General features: G+C 43.9%; 1 protein-coding gene across 2 annotated transcripts in view; it reads left to right on the top strand.

The window, feature by feature from the left end:
• The window catches only part of LOC141086651 (cell cycle control protein 50B-like), a 61617-nt gene extending 43214 nt beyond the window's left edge, over nucleotides 1–18403 (top strand). For both annotated transcript variants that reach the window (XM_073572892.1, XM_073572891.1), the window contains exons 7-8: nucleotides 4607–4810; nucleotides 16772–18403. In XM_073572892.1, coding sequence (XP_073428993.1) covers nucleotides 4607–4810; nucleotides 16772–16956 — 389 coding nt within the window. In that variant the 3' untranslated portion in view covers nucleotides 16957–18403. The remainder of the gene's footprint in view (nucleotides 1–4606; nucleotides 4811–16771) is intronic.
• The last annotated feature ends 2835 nt before the right edge of the window (nucleotides 18404–21238 follow it).

Consider the following 21238-nt stretch of genomic DNA (forward strand, 5'->3'; position numbering starts at 1 on the left):
CTTCATCTAAATCGTTGATAAAGATGTTGAACAATACAGGGCCCAGGACAGAGCCCTGTGGTACCCCACTTGAGACATTCTTCCAACTGGATGTGCAGCCATTTACGACCACTCTTTGGGTCCGATCACTAAGCCAGTTATGAATCCACCTAACAGTTGCCTTGTCCATTACATACTTAGTCATACCAGGCACTGCTCATTACCTGCCCAATACTATCCCAAAAGTTTTTAGCGCATCATTCTATGGGGGTGTTTTCCAGCTGCAGGGACAGGACGACTGGTTGCAATTGAAGGAAACATGAATGCATCTCTGGAGAGACCTGAAAATAGCTGTCCACCAACGTTCACCATCGAACCTGATGGAACTGGAGGGAATCTGCAAGGAAGAATGGCAGAGGATCCCCAAATCCAGGTTTTGAAACACTTGTTGCATCATTCTCAAGAAGTCTCATGTCTGTACTAGCTCAAAAGGTTACTGAGCAAAGGGTCTGAATACTTATGACTGTGATGTCTCAGTTTTTTCTTTTTTAATAAATTTGAAAATTTCTACATTTTTGTTTTTCTTCAGTCAAGATGGGGTGCAGAGTGTATATTACCGTATTTTTTGGACCATAAGACGCATTTTTTTTTTTTTTTCCCCAAAAATTTTGGGAGAAAGTGGGGGGGGGGTGCGTCTTATGGTCGCAATATACTTACATCTGTCCATGGCTGGTGCGGGTGCCGCGAGGCTCTGTGGTGCAGTGGTGGCAGCTGGCTGTGCTCCGGTGCAGGGGTAGCGGCTCTGTGGGGGGCTCCGCCAGCATTTCCTCGAAGCCCAGAGGCCCCCGCACATCCATTGCTGGCTGCTGCCATGTTGCGGTGGCAGGGCCACAGCTATAATGAGGCAAGTTGAGCCAGGTGCTGAAGCGGCAGGCAGCAGGGGGCTGCATTATGTGCTCCTCTACCCGCAGCACCTACAATTTAGCGGTCGTGCAAGAGGCTGTAATTGATGAGATCACAGGAGGGAAGGAGTCAGGGCCCCCTGATCATGTGACCCCTGACTCCTCCCCTCCTGTGACCTCATCACAGGTCCTGTAGTCGCTCCTCTCCTCATCTGTTGCGTCTTCAATCCGGATATCATGTGATCCTGACTCCTCCCTTCCTATGACCTCATCACAGGTCCTGTGTGCATCAGCCCTTGTTTTATGCAGGACTCTGCTGTCTGTGCTGGCTGTCATTGTCCTGGATGAGGGAAGTTTTATTTGTGGGGTCAGGGGGGGTTTACAGGGTGTATGTAGCAGAGCCGCAAGTGTGTGAGGTGTACGGAGCAGAGTTGCAAGTGTACGAGGTGTACGGAGCAGAGATGTGTACGGAGTGCAGCCGCGAGTGTGTGTGTGTGTGTGTGTGTGGTGTAAGGAGCGGAGCCACATGTGTACGAGGACCGAGGTGCACGGAGCAGATCTGCACGTGTACGATGTGTACGGAGTGGAGCTGTGTGTACATGGAGCAGAGCCGTGTGTGTGAGGTGTACGGAGCGGAGCCGTGTATGGAGCAGAGTCACGAGTCTACGAGGTGTATGGAGCAAAGCCACGTGTACAAGGTTTACGGAGTGGAGCCATTTGTGTACAAGGTTTACAGAGCATGGCCACGTGTGTACAAGGTGTACGGAGCAGAGCCGCATGTGTACGAGGTTTACGGAGTGGAGCCGTGTGTGTGTGAGGTGTACAAAACGGAGCCGTGTGTGTATGAGGCATAAAAAGCGGAACCGTGTGTATATGATGTATGCGGAGCCATACGGGTACAAGGTGTATGGTGGGGAGCTTTCATACCTCCCAGCGGGACAGTCCTGATTTTGAGAGAGATTCTGCCCCACTTTCCCGGCTGGGAGCTTACTTTTCCCGCGGACACAGGAGTATACGGCGGAGCCCCGAGGAGCACTTTAAAATTTGCACGTGACGTTCCACTGGAAGTGACGTGCTAGAAGCTGACTGGAAATGAGGTAATTTCGGGAGGCGATTGTGACAGAACCATGGAGGCACTTCAGGGAATGCTTCAGATCCATCACCGTATCCTCCCCCCAACAGCGCGGACAGCAGGATCGCTGTGGACACGGGATGCCGGCCATGTGTGCGGATCATGATATGTCCTGCATCGTGAAGCTCATGTAGGCACTACAGTGGGAGCCGGGCTGCTGTAGTATCTTTATAGAATCTTTCTCTCTGTTCTCTCTGTTCTTTCTTTTCCTTCTCTCTGTTCTTTCTTTTCCTTCTCTCTGTTCTTTCTTTTCCTTCTCTCTGTTCTTTCTTTTCCTTCTCTCTGTTCTTTCTTTTCCTTCTCTCTGTTCTTTCTTTTCCTTCTCTCTGTTCTTTCTTTTCCTTCTCTCTGTTCTTTCTTTTCCTTCTCTCTGTTCTTTCTTTTCCTTCTCTCTGTTCTTTCTTTTCTCTTTCTTTTCCTCAGTACCAGTCAGTGTGCCCACAGTACCAGTCGAATAAGAGGGGTAGGAAACTAGGTGGCACTGGTCACATTGAGCCTCTCATACTTTTTACTGGTGTATAATCATATGCCCTGAGCACCCCCATAAAGTGGGCCAACGTCAGACAATGGGGTACAAACAAATCACTATTACTATCAGTCCAAGTGGACAATTATATAGGTAAAGTTAATGATGTCCCTGTGCCAAGCACTGCGGAGGATCAGAATACACTGAGGAGACCAGAACAGCTGGGTTTGGGTAGAAGAATTATATGGGGCCCATTACACTGTATGAAGTAATATATGGTGCCCATTATACTGTATGCAGTAGTATATGGTGCCCATTATGCTGTACAAAGTAATATATGGTGCCCATTATACTATATGAAGTAATATTTGGGGCCCATTATACTGTATGAAGTAATATATGGTGCTCATAATACTGTATGAAGTAATATATGGGGCCCATTATACTGTTTGAAATAAAATTTGGGGCCCAATATACTGTATGCAGTAATATATGGGGCCATAATACTGTATGGAGCATTATGTGGGGATAGGGGATGACTTTGTTGTGGATCAGACCGCTGGGACCCCCATGATCCTAGGAAGCGTAGCTTTGAAGAGCACCATGTAAATGGAGCTGTGGTCAGTCATACGCACTGTGGTGCCATTCACATGTGGCTCTTCAAATAACTCCTTAAAGAGAGTGATGAGGGGACGACAAACTATAGCAAAAATTCACTGATCGGGGTGATGAGTGCTATAGTTTGTGGGCTGGTGGGATTTGTGTGGCAGGGCTGCATTTTTGTCCCAGTCCGGCCCTGTGCCAGGCCTACCATTGCCTTTATTGACCCTTGTTCTGGATACTTACGTGTTGTTCTTGTATGTGCGTGTGATGGCGCTGACATCCTTGTGTTTGGACACCACTTTTTTTTTTTTTTTTTTCTATTTATCTAAATCAAAATGTCCATTATTGTACTCAGTTTTACAGGATAGATATGAAAATTTGTTTTGTGTGCGGGGGGGGGGGGCGTCATTTTGCTGTTTGCCTCAGGCAGCAGATAGGCTAGGTTCACCCCTGTGCGTTGGCCTTCGGGAATATGGCCGATGGTCCGTGGACGGCGCATGCGCAGGCTCAGATCTCGTCCCGGGATCTCGGGAGACGAGATTCTAATCTCTGCAACGAGATATCTTCCCCGAGATCTCGGGACGAGATCTGAACCTGCGCATGCGCCGTCCCTGGACCAGCAGCCATCTTCCCGGCGTCCATGTTCCCGGAGGCCACCGCAACATGGCGGCAGCCAGCAACGGATGTGCGGGGGCCTCCGGGCTTCGAAGAAATGCCGGCGGAGCCGCCGCGCCTGCACCGGAGCACAGCCCACTTGCCCCAGCACAGAGCCGCCGCACCAGCCTGGACCACTGAATGACCCCTGTGACCACTCCTCCACCTGTGCTGGATCCCTTCCCAGCTAAGCTGAATTCGGACTGCAAGACGGATCCCCATTTGATACATTTTTTTCCCTATTTTCCTTCTGAAAATTGGGGTGCATCTTATGTTCTGGTGCTTCTTATAGTCCGAAAAATACGGTAATTAGAAATAAAAAAAACTTTTTTGAATTTACCAAATGGCTGCAATGAAAACAGAGTGAAAAATTTAAAGGGGGTCTGAATACTTTCCATACCCACTGTATATAAGGAAAATGGTAAATAGCTTGGGGTAGCAAAATTCAAGAGGGGAACACACAAAAATCACTTTCACACACTGTCTTGGGGTGTACAGAAGGAGCAGCAAATTTTTAATCTTCTGCGGACTTGATTATTTCAGTCCACTAATGGGATGTAATTGGCTTATGGTGTCCCCCCCCCCCCCCCCCCCATAACTGGGCCCTCATTGATGCCCAGGGCCTTCCACTGTTATGCAGAACTGTTCTTTATAACTTTTCTGACACCAGATCCCTTCAGATTGGTGCTGTGTGAAATAAAAGCCAAAGGGGCCACAATGCTTCACGGTTCAGTGGGATCCAGGTTTTCAGCTGCGTAGTCCAATCACGGAGGACGGTGTCCTCTGCAGTAATTAGATTTATCTGTACGGCATAGCATAAACATAAGTGATCATCTATCCTGTCCATAATGGTTTTCCTCATACTAACAGGGACATCAAAACCTCAGAACTGGCTAACAGAAGTATGGAACCTGTCAAGTGACCCATTCAATACAGGATTTATAAATGAGGACTTCATTGTATGGATGAGAAGTGCTGCATTACCTACATTTCGGAAACTATACAGGAGAATCGAGAGTGGAAACTTCACAGATGGGCTTCGCGCTGGAGAATATCAACTAAAAATTCAATACAGTATCCTTTACTGAAAATCCCCCAAATCAGTTTCCTTTTAGTACTGCTGCAATCCTACAATACGGCCTAGTTACTAAACATTGGGTGTAATTCTTGAAGAATTACTAGGATTTCATATTCAATGAGTGTACTAGTTCATATGTAGGGTTCGTGGGCCGGACTGGGGGTGGTCCCTCTTACCGCGCAGAGATGTAACAGACACGATGAAGGCAGATATCTGGTACAACAGGTCCAAGTTTTATTCTCTTCGACGTCCACCTGACAGCCTTCTCAGTACACCGCACTTCAATACACTTTACCTCACTTGACTTCACTTCACTTATCGGCTCTCCGTTTCCAGAGTCGTTTCCCACACACTGTACTTTACACCGGGGACGTACATGTACGTACCGGCCATTCTTCACTCTTTGACGCTCCTGTCAGATCCGTCACTGTGGCCGCCTTAGGCCCGTAAACCAACAGTACTTTCACTGAACAGTCGTCTCCCTCTTTCAATATGGTATGCTTTACCTCGGTGCCTTGTCTATACTGTGGTATTTTCCTGTCAGGACCACCCCCTGACGTTCTCTCTCCTCAGTCCCCCTGGTTTGGTTTTCCTCAGAGTGCACAAACTGTCATAGTCCTCCTGTCACTCGAGTTCCCCTTGGGGACTGGAACTTTCTGGAACCCTCCCTCAGTATTTATATCATTCCTGGTTCCCTGTAACTCCGCCCCCCCATGACCAACGGTTTCCTAAGCCATAAGCTGATGTCAAGTCCTTTGCTCACACTCCTCCCTGCCCTCTAATGGTCAATCCAAGGTACTGCATGTCCACTACACTTTCTCAGCTGTTTCCCCACTGTAGTAACTGACACCTATTTAAACTGTGCAAACCTTCCTTTCTCTATTCTGTCAAGTCTGTCCGTCCGTCAGGTCACCTTCCCTACACATACATAGTATATAGCCCCATACATTCAATGCCTAGAAAACAAATACTTGCACTTTGCTCCCACTCAGCCCTGCATCCTGTTCAGAGCACAGCAGATGGATGATCTCCCTGCTACGCTCTGAACATATTGGCGGTGATCTGCAGCCTGTACTATAATAATAATAATAATAATAATAATAATAATAATAATGTAACTTGGCACTCAACTGAATTGTCCTTTTTAGGTGAAGTTTTTATTTATGTGCAGTCCTACAAAAAGACGTTTCGGCCTACACTTGGCCTGCTGTCTATATAGTATGAACAAATGTATGTCCACGAGCAAAATTATTTTTTGTAAGTTCCTGCTTCCAAATATGGTGTAGGCATATAGCAGGCTTCCAGCTACCCTTAAGGTGTGCTGTGCAGGTAATTCAATTAGATGCAATATATTCCATAAGGAAAAGAGGAGAGGTTCCCGCTGGATTGCTGAAGCAATTTGCCTGTGGAAGATGTCTGTACTTAGACTGGTGTAAAAGGGGCATATAATAGTAGCTTGCAGGTGAGACCGGCAGCCTAAGGCTAATATGGGGCTTATAGAAGTAGGTTGCAAGTATGCAGGGCTGAACACTGTATCAGCCATACTGTAATAATGACCATATGTTTTGGGTTTTTTTTGGCTCCTGTTCACACTAGTCTAGATGTGCTGGTCTTCTTTTTTCCTATTGAATCATAGCCTTTTGGACATGTGCATTCCCACTCCCATTAGCCACAGATGATTTTAACCCCTTAATGACCGTCACTTTTATTGGTTTTGCGTTTTCGTTTTCCGCTCCCCTTTTTCCCAGAGCCATAACTTTTTTTTTTATTTTTCTGTCAATATGGCCATATGAGGGCTTATTTTTTGCGGGACGAGTTGTAATTTTGAACTACATTGATTTTTAGCATGTCGTGTACTCGAAAACGGGGGAAAAAAATTCCAAGTGCGGTGAATTATTAATAGATCGGGAGATTCTGAACGCGGCGATACCGAATGTGTATCTGTTTTTTGTTTTTTTTTTATGGGGCGAAAGGGGGTGATTTAACCCCTTAACCCCCAAGGGTGGTTTGCACTTTCTTGACGGGCCAATTTTTACAATTCTGACCACTGTCCCTTTATGAGGCAATAACTCTGAAACGCTTCCATGGATCCTGGTGATTCTGACATTGTTTTCTCGTGACATATTGTACATCATGTTAGTGGTAAAATTTCATTCAAATAACTTGCGTTTATTTGTGGGAAAAAAACGGAAATTTGGCAAAAAATTTTAAAATTTCGCAATTTTCCAACTTTGAATTTTTATGCCCTTAAATCAGAGATACGGCACACAACAAACTTAAGTTACATTCCCACATGTTTACTTTACATCAGCACAACTTTGGAACCATATTTTTTTTTGTTAGGAAGTTATAAGGGTTAAAAGTTGACCAGCGAGTTCTCATTTTTGCAACACCATTTTATTTTTACGGACCACATCACATTTGAAGCCACTTTGAGGGGTCTATATAATAGAAAATACCCAAAAGTGACACCATTCTAAAAACTGCACCCCTTAAGGTGCTCAAAACCACATTCAAGAAGTTTATTAACCCTTCAGGTGCGTCACAGGAATTTCTTGAATATTTAAAAAAATAAATAAATACACATTGAACATTTAACTTTTTTTTCACAAAAAAAATACTTCAGATTCAATTTTTTTTTATTTTACCAAGGGTAACAGGAGAAATTGGACTGCAAAAGTTATTGTGCAGTTTGTCCTGAGTACGCTGATACCTGATATGTGGGGGGAACCACTGTTTCAGCGCATGACAGAGCTCAGAAGCGAAGGAGCGCTGTTTGACTTTTTCAATGCAAAATTGGCTGGAATTCAGATCGGATGCCATGTCACATTTGGAGAGTCCCTGATGTACGTAAACAGTGGAAACCCCCCACAAGTGACCCCATTTGGAAACTAGACCCCCCCAAGGAACTTGTCTAGATATGTGGTGAGAACTTTGAACCCACAAGGGCTTCACAGAAGTTTATAACGTACAGCGATACAATTAAAAAATCATATTTTTTCCACAAAAATGATCTTTTCACCCCCAATTTTTATTTTGCCAAGGGTAACAGGACCCTAAAAGTTATTGTGCAATTTGTCCTGTGTACACTGATACCCCATATGTGGGTGTAAACGACCATTTGGGCGCATGGCAGAGCTCCGAAGGGAAGCAGCGCCACTTGACACTTTTGGCTAGAATTGAGATCGGACACCATGTCGCGATTGGAAAACCCCTGATGTACCAAACAGTAGAAACCCCCCCAAGGTAAGGAGAAATTGGACCCCAAAAGTTGTTTTGCAATTTGTCCTGAGTAGACTGATACCCCATATGTGGGGGTAAAACACTGTTTGGGCGCATGGCAGAGCTTGGAAGGGAAGGAGCACCATTTGACTTTTTCAACGCAGAATTGGCTGGAATTGAGATCAGATGCCATGTTGCATTTGGAGAGCACCTGATGTGCCCACACAGTGGAAACCCCCCAATTATAACTCCAACCCTAACACACCCCTAACCCTAATCTCAGCCCTAACCCTAGTCCTAACCCTAGCCCTAACCCCATCACACCCCTAGCCCTAACCCTAGCCCTAACCCTAATGGGAAAATGGAAATAAATACATTTTCTTTTAATTTTATTTTTCCCTAACTAAGGGGGTGATAACGGGGGTTTGATTTACTATTTATGGCGGTTTTTATTTTTGGCAGCTGTCGCACGCTAAAAGACGCTTTTTATTGTAAAAATGGTTTTTGCATCACCACATATTGAGAGCTATAATTTTTCCATATTTTGACCTACCGAGTCATGTGAGGCCTTATTTTTTGCGGGACGAGTTGACGTTTTTATTGGTATCATCATTTTCGAGCACGTGACATCTTTTGATCGCTTTTTATTCCGATTTTTGGGACGCAGAATTAACAAACCAGCGTTTCATGAATTTCTTTTGGGGGGTGCGTTTACACCGTTCCGCCTGCGGTAAAATTGATAAAGCCCTTTTATTCTTCGGGTCAGTACGGTTACAGCGATACCTCATTTAGGTTTTTTTATGTTTTGGCGCTTTTATGCAATTAAAACAATTTTATATATTTTTGCATCGCTTTATTCTGCGAGCTATAACTTTTTTTTTTTTTTTTTTGCTGATGATGCTGTATGGCGGCTTGTTTTTTTGCGGGACAAGATGACGTTTTCAGTGGTACCATGGATATTTATATGCGTCTTTTTGATAGCACGTTATTGCACTTTTTTGTTTGGCGGTATGATAATAAATCATTATTTTTTGCTTAGTTTTTTTTATTTTTATTTAAGGGGTTAACTAGTGGGACAGTTTTATAGGGCGGGTCGTTATGGACGCGGTGATACCAAGTATGTGTACTTTTCTATTTTTTTTTCCCAAAAAATGAATTTATTAGGGAATTTTTTTTTTTTATTAGCGGGGGTTTTTTTTGTTTTGTTTTTTTTTCAGGGGGGACATAGCTGTCATGTGACAGATCGCTGATCTGTCACATCACAGATCACTGTGACAGATCAGCGATCTCACAGGCACTGCAAAGGCTTTCCTCATGTCTGCGCTTTGCAGGCATTGAGGAAGCCAGCTCCCTGCAGGCCCCTGAAGGTCCCCGTCGCCATCTGGGATTCGGGGACCTGCAGGGATGGAGCCCCCCACAGCAGCGCTGCACATTGTGCTGCTGTGGGGCGCTCAGAGAAGCACGGAGGGAGTCCCCTCCCTGCCGATGCTTCCCTTTAACCCCTGATACACCGCGATCGTGTTTGATCGCGGTGTGCAAGGGGTTAACGTGTCGGGGCGGTCACATTATCACAGCTGACACCCGGCTGCGATCAGCGGCGCTCACCACGTGGGCGCCGCTGATCGCTGTGACGTACTATTAAGTCCTAGGGCACATGGATGGGATAGTACGTCACATGACAGAAAGGGGTTAATTTTTTTTTATTTTTTTTTAATTTTGTCATGCTTCAATATCCTCCATGAGAGGCTAGAAGCATCCATTACTTGATCGGCTCTGCTACATATAGGCGATGAGCAGATCGCCTATATGTAGCAGAATTACTGCATTGCTATGAGTGCCGACCACCAGGTGGCGCTCATAGCAATGCCTCATCAACAACAACGCGTCGCTGGCGTGACGAGGATCGTCACTGTGCGTATTTCCGTCCCAGCAGCCGGAAGCGCTTGTTAAATCCCGCTGTCAGCATTTGACAGCGGGATTTAACTAGTTAATAGACGCGGGTAGATTGCGATTCCACCTGCACCTATTGCGGGAACATGTCAGGTGTTGAAAACAGCTGACATGTCCCGGCAATGATTCGAGCTCACCGAACTATTGCGTCCAATGGCAGTAAGGGGTTAAGCAGATTAGCTGGTCCATTCCTGCCCCATAAATTGTAGTTTTTTTTTTTGCCCAGGAGAGTTGACATATCAGGACAGGGACCCAATTTACAAAGGACGCCTTGACATGCCAATTGGGCTCACATATATTGGCCAATCTATGAGCGAAGTACCTTCCTTTTTTCATAGCAATTTTTGCAGATAAATATTTCATGTGTACATTATATAGTGCGTTTTTCAATTGTTTCCTATGGCAGTAATGCAGTTTCAATGTTCTAGAGTAATCCTTTTTTGTACATTATGGTGCAACCTTACTATTTGTTGCTTACATCATATATGGTGGCATCCTTGCCCATATCCATCTATGCACCTTCTGAAATGTGTTTTTATTTCATTATATACAAGCTGAAGAGCCCGGCGCTGCCCGAGCATAATGACTAACTACGGTTAGTTATAATTTGTTATTATGTGTGTGATATATATTAGAGCCCCACTCCGCATAGCCACATTCACTATAATATCCTGTCAGCTAGAGCCACTGGACTACTACCACTAATATCCCACATCATCCCATCAGCCAGAGCCACCGGACTAATATCCCACATCATCCCATCAGCCAGAGCCACCGAACTACTACCCCTAATATCCCACATCATCCTGTCAGAGCCTCTGGACTACTACCCCTAATATCCCACATCCTAACTTCCATACCGGGGATCCCTTTAAGAGATGCCTGGGGTCAAAACCAAAGCGCTGGATGGATTTGCTCTGACTTCCATAGCAATGATCCCTTTAACCCCTTAACCCCCAAGGGTGGCTTGCACATTCATGACCAGGCCAATTTTTACAATTCTGACCACTGTCCCTTTATGAGGTAATAACTCTAAAACGCTTCCATGGATCCCGGTGATTCTGACTTTATTTTCTCGTGACATATTGTACTTCATGCTAGTGGTAAAATTTAATTCATGTAACTTGCGTTTATTTGTAAAAAATCGGAAATTTGGCAAAAATTTTGAAAATTTTGCAATTTTTCAACTTTGATTTTTATGCCTTTTAAATCACAGAGATACGGCACACAAAAAACTTAATAAGCAACATTTCCCACATGTTTACTTTACATCAGCACAATTTTGGTACCAAAATTTTTTTTTCGTTAGGAAGTTATAAGGGTTAAAAGTTGACCAGCGAGCTCTCATTTTTGCAACACCATTTTATTTTTACGGACCACATCACATTTGAAGCCACTTTCTATATGATAGAAAATACCCAAAAGTGACACCATTCTGAAAACTGCACCCCTTAAGGTCCTCAAAACCACATTCAAGAAGTTTATTAACCCTTCAGGTGCGTCACAGGAATTTTTTGAATATTTAAAAAAAAAAAAAATGAACTTTTTTTTTTTTATTCACAAAATATACTTCAGGTTCAATTTTTTTTATTTTACCAAGGGTAACGGGAGAAATTGGACTGCAAAAGTTATTGTGCAGTTTGTCCTGAGTACGCTGATACCTGATATGTGGGGGGGGGGACCACTGTTTCGGCGCATGGCAGAGCTCAGAAGGGAAGGAGCGCCGTTTGACTTTTTCAATGCAAAATTGGCTGGATTTCAGATTGGACGCTATGTCACGTTTGGAGAGCCCCTGATGTACCTAAACAGTGGAAACCTCCCACAAGTGACCCCATTTTGGAAACTAGACCCCTCCCAAGGAACTTGTCTAGATATGTGGTGAGAACTTTGAACCCACAAGGGCTTCACAGAAGTTTTTAACATACAGTGGTACAATTAAAAAAATCATATTTTTTCCACAAAAATTATCTTCGCCCCCAATTTTTATTTTCCCAAGGGTAATAGGACCCTAAAAGTTATTGTGCAATTTGTCCTGAGTACGCTGATACCCCACGTGTGGGGGTAAACCACTATTTGGGCGCATGGCAGAGCTTGGAAGGGAAGCAGCGCCATTTGACGTTTTTGGCTGGAATTGAGATCGGACACCATGTCGCGTTTGAAAAGCCCCTGATATACCAAAACAGTGAAACCCCCCACAAATGACACCATTTTGGAAACTAGACCCCCCAAGGAACTTATCTAGATGTGTGGTGAGCACTTTGAACCCCCCCAGTGCTTCACAGAAGTTTATAACGCCCGGGCGTGAAAATAAAAAAAATCGTATTTTTTTCAACAAACATGATCTTTTAGTCCCCATTTTTTATTTTCCCAAGGGTACCAGGAGAAATTGTACCCCAAAAGTTGTTTTGCAATTTGTCCTAAGTACGCTGATACCCCATATGTGGGAGAAAACTACTGTATGGACACACGTCGGGGCTCGGAAGGGAAGTAGTGATGTTTTGGAATGCAGACTTTGATGGAATGGTCTGCGGGTGTCATGTGCGTTTGGAGAGCCCTTGATGTACCTAAACTATTGAAACCCCCCACAAATGACACCATTTTGGAAACTGGACCCCCCAAGGAACTTATCTAGATGTGTGGTGAGCACATTGAACCCCCAAGTGCTTCACAGAAGTTTATAACGCCCGGGTGTGAAAATAAAAAAAAAACATTTTTTTTCCACAAAAATGATATTTTTGCCCCCAATTTTTTATTTCCCTAAGGGTAACAGGAGAAATTGGACCCCAAAAGTTGCTTTGCAATTTGTCCTGAGTAGACGGATACCCTATATGTGGGGGTAAAACACTGTTTGGGCGCATGGCAGAGCTTGGAAGGGAAGGAGCACCATTTGACTTTTTCAACGCAGAATTGGCTGGAATTGATATCAAACGCAATGTTGCATTTGGAGAGCACCTGATGTGCCCACACAGTGGAAACCCCCCAATTATAACTCCAACCCTAGCCCTAACCCTAATGGGAAAATGGAAATACATTTTCTTTTAATTTTATTATTTTTCCCTAACTTAGGGGGTGATAACTGGGGGGGGTTTGATTTACTATTTATAGCGGGTTTTTATATTTGGCAGCTGTCGCACGCTAAAAGACTATTTTTATTGTAAAAATAGTTTTTGCATCACCACATATTGAGCTATAATTTTTCCATATTTTGACCCACTGAGTCATGTGAGGTCTTATTTTTTGCGGGACGAGTTGCCGTTTTTATTGGTATCATTTTCGGACACGTGACATCTTTTGATCGCTTTTTATTCCGATTTTTGGGACACAAAATGAACAAAAACCAGAGTTTCATGAATTTCTTTTGGGGGGGGTGCGTTTACACCGTTCCGCCTGCAGTAAAATTGATAAAGCGGTTTTATTCTTCGGGTCAGTACAGTTACAGCGATACCTCATTTAGGTCTTTTTTTTTTTTGTTTTGTTTTTTTGTTTTGTCGCTTTTATGCAATGAAAACAACTTTATATAAATATTTTTGCATCGCTTTATTCTGCGAGCTATAACTTTATTATTTTTTCGCTGATGACGCTGTATGGCAGCTTGTTTTTTGCGGGACAAGATGACGTTTTCAGCGGTACCATGGATATTTATATGCGTCTCTTTGGTCGTGCGTTATTGCACTTTTTGTTTGGCGGCATGATAATAAATCATTTTTTGCTTCGTTTTTTATTTTTATTTTTTAAGGGGTTCGCTAAAGGGGTTAACTAATGGGACAGTTTTATAGGGCGGGTCGTTACAGATGCGGCGATACCAAATGTGTACTTCTATTGCTTTTTTTTATTGCGTTTTTTTTAATTTCCAAAAAATGAATTTATTAGGGAATATTTTTTTTTTTAATTAGCGGGGTTTTTTAAAAAAATTATTTTTACTTTTTTTTTTTTTTTTTCCTTAACTTTATTACATTGTCCCAGGGGGGACATAACTGTCATGTGACAGATCGCTGATCTGTCACATCACAGATCACTGTGACAGATCAGTGATCTATCACAGGCACTGCACAAGGCTTCCTCCTTGCCTGCGCTTTGCAGGCATGAGGAAGCCAGCTCCCTGCAGGCCCCCGAAGGTCCCCGTCGCCATCTTGGATTTGGGGGCCTGCAGGGATGGAGCCCCCCGTAGCAGGGCTGCACATTGCGCTGCTGTGGGGGGCTCAGGGAAGCATGGAGGGAGCCCCCTCCCTGCCAATGCTTCCCTTTAACCCCCGGTACACCGCGATCGTGTTTGATCACGGTGTGCAAGGAGTTAACATGTCGGGGGTGGTCTGTGACCGCCCCTGACACATTGTGTCGGGTGTCAGCTGTGATGATCAGCTGACACCCGGCCGCGATCAGCGTCGCTCACCACATGGGCGCCGCTGATCGCTGTGACGTACTATCACGTCCCTGGGAATTAAGTCCCAGGGCACATGGATGGGATAGTATGTCACATGACAGAAAGGGGTTAAGAGGGAAGATATGCCTATGGAATGGAGGATGTGTGATGGGTATATGGGCAAGGGGGGGGATTCATTTCTGTCATGTGCTCTCTGCTCCTTTCTGGGGGGCAGACAATGGCTGGGAGCTTATGTTCCCTGGGACGCTAGATTTCTCCCACCATGGCAGTGTCTGCTGAGGTGTTGTCGTGGAGTGAGAAAACTATTGCTCAAAGCAACCAATCACAGCTCAGCTTCTTTGCTTAGTGATTGGTTGCTATGAGCAACAGTTTTCCTTGAAACCAATCACAGCTCTGCTTCTTTTAAACAGCTCTGGTGAAATGAAACATGCTTTGTGATTGGTCACACACATAATATCGTGGTGTATGCTGTCATTGTATAGGAATTGCTTCTTAGTATGGTATGGATTCTGGTGTTAGTCAGGGAAATGTGATTATGTAAGGAAAGTTTAAGAGACTGGAAACTGGATCCAAGAGCAAAGGAGAAGGGAGGTCCTATGTATGTGGATTCAGTGCACTTTTCAAAGTTATAGTAACTTTGTGCAAAGGTACAAAAACCACTCATCTAGACTCGGTGTGCTACCAACACACCTATGTTTATCTACTTCAGCCAATTTTTTTTCCATTTAAATAACTGATTTATGTACAGAAATGTAAAAAAACACTCATAGCTTTGAGGGTTAATCCAAAAATTCAAGTTAGCTTCTTTTCAAAATCGGATCAGACGATAACTTGCTGATCTCTGGGAGTCCAAACATGGGACCACAGTGATTCTGACATGCGAGCCTTGGAACCCTTGAGCATTGTCCTTAACTGAGGCCCTGACTTAAATGGAGCAAAGGTGAGCATTTCTTGGCCTGTGGTCCATTCATTGTCTATTGGACTGCTGTAAATATCCAAGCACTGTACTTGGTTTTCTCCGGCAGTCAATTTATGAATGGAGCGGAGGCCAAGCCTGCTCACCTTTGCTCTATTTGGGACTGTTTTTTCTGTTAGGTTCCAACAGTTGAACCCCCCCCCCCAGTAATCAGCAAGTTATCCTCTATCTTACAGATAAGGAATAATTTATGACTTTGGGAATAAGGCAGTAACACCTTCCCGCCTTGACCAATTTCCGTCTTTTCATTTTTTTTTTTTCCCTCGCTTCCTCCAAGAACCATAACATTTTTTTATTCTCCTGTCCCCAGAATTGTGCGAGTACTTGCTTTTTTTTTTTTACCGGGAGAAATGTACTTTTGAATGACACAATTCATTTTATCACGTGATGTATTGGAAAGCAGGGAAAAAAATTCTAACAATGAAAATTGCCCAAAAAAATGCAATTCTCTACAATTGTTTTGGGTTTTTTTTTTATTTACTATACGGTAACACTGACCTTCCAATATATAATTTTTTAGGTCAGAATGATTACACAGTTAACAAACATGAATTTTTGAAAAAAAAAAATAAAATAAAATGTTCACCTGAATCACCATTTCCAAAGACCCATAACATTTTATATTTTTTTTTTTATCTGATTAATTTTCTACATTTTTTATCAGACTTCTAGGAATGTAGTGATTTGAACGCGTTTTTTTTTTTTGTTTTTTTTTTTCCATTTCTCTACTATTCTTGTTAATCTCCTTAGTGGACTTGAAGCCGTAATCATTTGATTGCTTGTGCTATACACAGCAGTACTGCCGTATATAGCTGAAATCACGGTCTCCTATGAATGCCAGCTATAGGATGCTTTCACAGGAGTACAGTCATGACAAGGAAGCGGAGGTCTTCAACCGACCCCAGGCTATCATGGCTACCCATCGGTGCTCCACAATCATGTCACTGGCATAGAATATTACACCCATGGCTGTCGGGAAAGATGCAGACTCGCAAGCCAAAGTACGGGACCTGGCATATGATGTAACTGTAGATCATGTGAGGAAAGGATTAAAATCAAAAACCTTCTGTCCTCTTAAGGCGCAGTGCCTGGAAAACAATTCTGTATCATATGCCAAAATTAACAAAACACAAAGCTAAATTCTTAAGTGCATTAATAAACCGTAGTCTGTAATTCTATCATGTCAACATACATGGTAGCCGATAAGCGTCAGCAAAATTGACTATACGCCTACATTTTGTCCGGATGCCAGGTACGAATTACACAATTATAATCTTTAGTCTATATAATCAGTTACTGCATGATAAGAAATGAAAAAGTGAGATCACATGAAAGGGAAATGGGGCGACCTCACTAGAGGGAAAATATCAGGGCATCAAAGCATGAAAAAGCTTATATTGATGTTCAACCTTAACTGTTGCTCAACAGACTTTCACGTTTTAAGTTTTAATGGAAGAAAAAAAATCGTTTTTAGCACGGTGTCCTGGATGGGAGGAAAGAATCCATTCCTGGGAATTGCATATCTTGTTTTTGGCTCTTTGTGTACTGTTTTTGCTATTATTATGCTCATTGTATTTATAAAATACCAGGGGAAAATGGATGAAGACATCTAGCATTAGGCTCAAAATGATTATTCAAAAGGTTTCCAGCTATACCATATTGCTTAATGTTTACATTAAAGACCAAGTTAGCTTTTGTGGCTTTTTATATGTTTTAGGAATTCAGCAGATCGGTGGGAGTTTGGATCCTCTGACCTCCACTGATCACTCAAAAGACTTCTTAGAAGTGCACAGTTTACGCGGGAGCCACAGAGTTCTTGTCCGAAAGTGCACACACATAGCAAAGTATGATGCAGTAAAAAGTCATAGGTTTTCTGTTGTACCCATATTCCGCTGTGTGCTCCTACCTCCTGATCTGTTCACTTCTAAGGGGTCTTTTGAATGATCAGTGGGGTTCTCAGGACCTGTAGCCCCAACAAACTGCTCATAATTAAAGGGCCTAAAATATTACAGTATCAAAGTTTACTTTTTAAATAGCAATATTGGTAGCAAGAAAACTATGATTTCGTCACATACAGATACCTCTTCACAAAATGTACTAGTTTACAAAACATTTGTTTCTTCACGAGACTGAGATATGTCTTATACTGGATTGTTGTGCACATCTTGGTGCAGTTGTTTAAATCCAAAACCATGAGTGGGTCTAAATGTATGAAGGAAGCATAGATATTGTTTCCTTTTCTCTGAAAACTGCATTTAACGGTTCATGTGTGAATCCAGCCTTAAGATCATCACCCTTACACATGAATGTTTGGCTCGTCACAATGTTCATGTATTTTCAAAGGGAGAAGGGAGGAGAAAAAGCCTCCGCCAGAATGTAATTAAAAATAAAAACTCACGAGTTAAAATTTAAACTGCTCAACCCTTCTCTACCCTGACAGTCTAAATGCTGTCACAATACACATTACACTGAAGTCAGACCATAGTCTAATGTAAATGGGAACCTTATATTTCTGTTGGCTTGTTCAGCCTATGGCTTTTTTTTTTTATTCCCCAATACACTTGAACTTTCAGCTTGGACGATCGTTAATGTTTTTCAAATGGAGAGGTGAGACCACCGCTGTTACATACTCAGGCAGACCTGTAGAAAACTCCAAGTTAAATTGTTTAACTCATCAGAACTAGAGGTGTGAGAATCAAATCGCAGGAGTCCAGTCCATTGGCCAGGTCAGTAATCTGTGACCAATGGATGGGATAAAAGAAATCTCCTTACCTCCCAGCATTCATGGAATCTCTTTTGATTCGCCATGCTGGCGCAACACCATCTTCGTGGTGTGTGAGACTCACACAGATGATGTCACACCAATCTAACTAATCAAAAGAGGAGCCAGGAGGTGAAAAAGATTCACAGATTACTGGCTCGGCAAATTGACTCCATATTGTCTTAGATATACACCGGCTTACATATTTGTGTGTATGTACCAATACTTTTTTTTCCCTTTGTTTTATAAAAATTGTATATGTTATGATTTGGCTCAATAAAATGTTTACATTTGTGATATTTGGGCATGTGTGGTGTAATACTTCACCTGGTACAACAGTAATTTGTATTACACACTAACCTAGGTACATTGAGAACTTATTCTGGGCACATCGGGCTCACCAGAGTTGTTTTGCATGCCAGATTAGAGGTGATGTGAGGAACGAGCTCAGAGAATTAACAAATGGCACACACAGTGTCCAGAAAGAAATTCCACCTTAATGAAATGCAGGTGGGGTTTGCGTACACCCCTAACAGAAAGGGCTTTACGCCAAGAAGCAAGCATGTGTTTGTGGGATTTAGAAATGGATGTCTACTTTTATTCAGTTTCTCAGGCACTTGGAATGTGTAGAGGGGTTTCTGTGTAAAGGTGCTACATGATAGTGTGGCGCCCATGAGGCTCAGTCGCCACAGAGGTACTGCACCTCCTCCTGAGGTGTGGTACCCCACCATCCAGATAAGGTGGAGACACCTGACCACACTCCAACACCTGCACCCCACACCACAAAGTAGTGTAGCATAGCACCTTTGGCGGCTCCCTGCTTGGAGTATAGCAAAGCACCCATTGGTGGCTCCCTGCTTGGAACATGAAACGTTTTGGGAGGTGGGTGGAGTTAGTTTAGATTAAAAAGAGCGGGAAGAGTTTAGGATTGAGAGGTCAGTTGGTTAGTTGGAGAGAGAAGATCCCCGGAGAGGGATGGATGGAAGTGCTGCAGCAGATCCCAGTGACCTAGGTCTGCTGGCACAGGAAAGGAAGAGAGAGAGCAACATAGACTGAAAGCCTGATTTTCCATAGAAAGAAGGATTAGTATGGAACGTGAGGAGTAAAAGAGAACAGAGGATGTGGGTTAGAAGAGAACCCTTCCTAGAAGTTCTAAGCGCAAGGCCGGGGCCCCGAGGTTGTATGGATACTAATGGTCCTGCAGCAGACACCGGAGGAATAGAAGTAGTGACCGCTTTATTCCCACACAAGACTTGGGGGCACAACAGCAACTGGATAGTGAGCCGGGACTTAGTAGCAAGGAGTCCCCGAAGCAGGCTACAGCTGTCTGCCGTACAAGTAGAGTTCATAAGAACATCGGACAGGAGGAACTCCAGTGTATCTCAGTACTAGGAGTACTTCATTTAAAGGCGCTATAAGAGGAGACGTTCAGAAAGGCACATGTTGGCGGAGTGTTGGAAAGGAGTATTCCATCTGGCCTGGAGGTTGACTGAGTCCCTGGCCCGGAGGACACGGCACGGAGGCAGGCACCTGTTTGTACAACAGACTGTGAGTAAAGCTTTGGAACTACATGCCCTGGTGTCCTCCACTCATTCCTGCGCCAACCTGCCCAGCACTGCTACATCCCTTGCGCCAGACATTACACCATCTACGTGTCACTTCACCTACTCTGCCCTGGGACTACAGCCCTGCCTGTGGAGGGCTATAACATCATTGCTGCAGCACACGATCAGTCCCAGAGGATCTGTCTGCAGCGTCGGCTTACATCTCCATTGCCGAACACCACAGGTGGCGTCACGAATCGCTTATAAACTTTCTTCACAATAAGCACACTGCAACAACCCCTTTTACAATGGGCGCCCAGGGCCACGGGCCGGGTCCCAGCTGCCGTGACATCTCCCATTGAAGCTCATCGGGCCGAGTACCCCACAGCCCTGGGAGGGCGACCCAATAGATTTACAGCATAAAATGGGAACTGAAAAGACAAAGCAGATCCTGATTTCCCACAATTCCCTCCTTTTGTGATTCTAGAAGACTAGAAATGTTCCTATGCCGAAACTCCAGGGGCTAATCCATCCTACTGAATTTATGAACTCTTCACCGGATTCCGGACATCAGATAATTTTGGGCTCGTTGGAACACACAACACTATTTCTTCCTTCAGGAGGCGTCTTGTCAAAAACCAAGCCTTAACTTAGTCCTAAAATATGTTTTTATTTTGTATCATAAGAATAAAATATACCTTTACAACCATTAGTACTGTTATTTGTATCGTATATACCTGAGTATAAGCCGAGGCCACTAATTTTACAAAAAAAAAAAATGATATACTCACCTCGTTGCTGGGGGCCAGGTGCCAGTGTCCTGAGCAGGCGGGGACACCAGTGCGCTAAGGGTGCCAGTGTTGCCACTGGCTCGGGCCCCCAGCACTTGCGATTTTCACCTGTCCCCGTTCCACCGCCGTGCGCCGCTGTGTCTTCCGACTCTCTGCAGTGACTGTTCAGGCAGAGGGTGTGCATTAAACATGTTTTCGCGCCCTCTGACCTGAACCTCAAAGCCAGAGGACACTGAAGAGAGCACAGCGCGGCGGTGGAATGGGGACAGGTGAATATCGCAAGTGTCGGGGGGCCTGAGCCAGCGGCGACACCGGCACCTGACCCCCATAGCGCGCCGGTGTCCCCGCCTGCTCAGGACACCGGCACTTGTTCCCCGGTGCCGCCAGCAGGCTCTTTCAGCAGCAGTATGGGGGCACAGACGTGTTCCCTTCTCGGGGACCTTCTCACTGGAACCGTGACTCGTTTATAATGAGTATATACAGTAATTAACTATATGAGTACTTGGCTGTTCCTGTAAAAACATCATACCAGTGATTTTTCTGTAAGGTGACCTATAGATGAAAACAAATGCGCTAGCTTAATGGTAACAAAAATATGTACCAAAGCTTCTTGTAAAGTGAGATTATGATCCTTTACATGAAAAATTGTAATCGTGTGTTTTCTACAAGTATAATCTTTGAAGCCGAAGAAGCAGACACAGGGGGCACAGAAGCTTCAATTTTACAATGTATGTGCCCAATATACCACAAGGAATGATCACGGTTCAGTACAACAAAGAATGTAATCCAAGAGAAAAAA

Source organism: Dendrobates tinctorius, unplaced genomic scaffold, assembly GCF_039654945.1.
Source record: "Dendrobates tinctorius isolate UK_male_01 unplaced genomic scaffold, ASM3965494v1 ptg000007l, whole genome shotgun sequence".
NCBI classification, from domain to species: domain Eukaryota; kingdom Metazoa; phylum Chordata; class Amphibia; order Anura; family Dendrobatidae; genus Dendrobates; species Dendrobates tinctorius.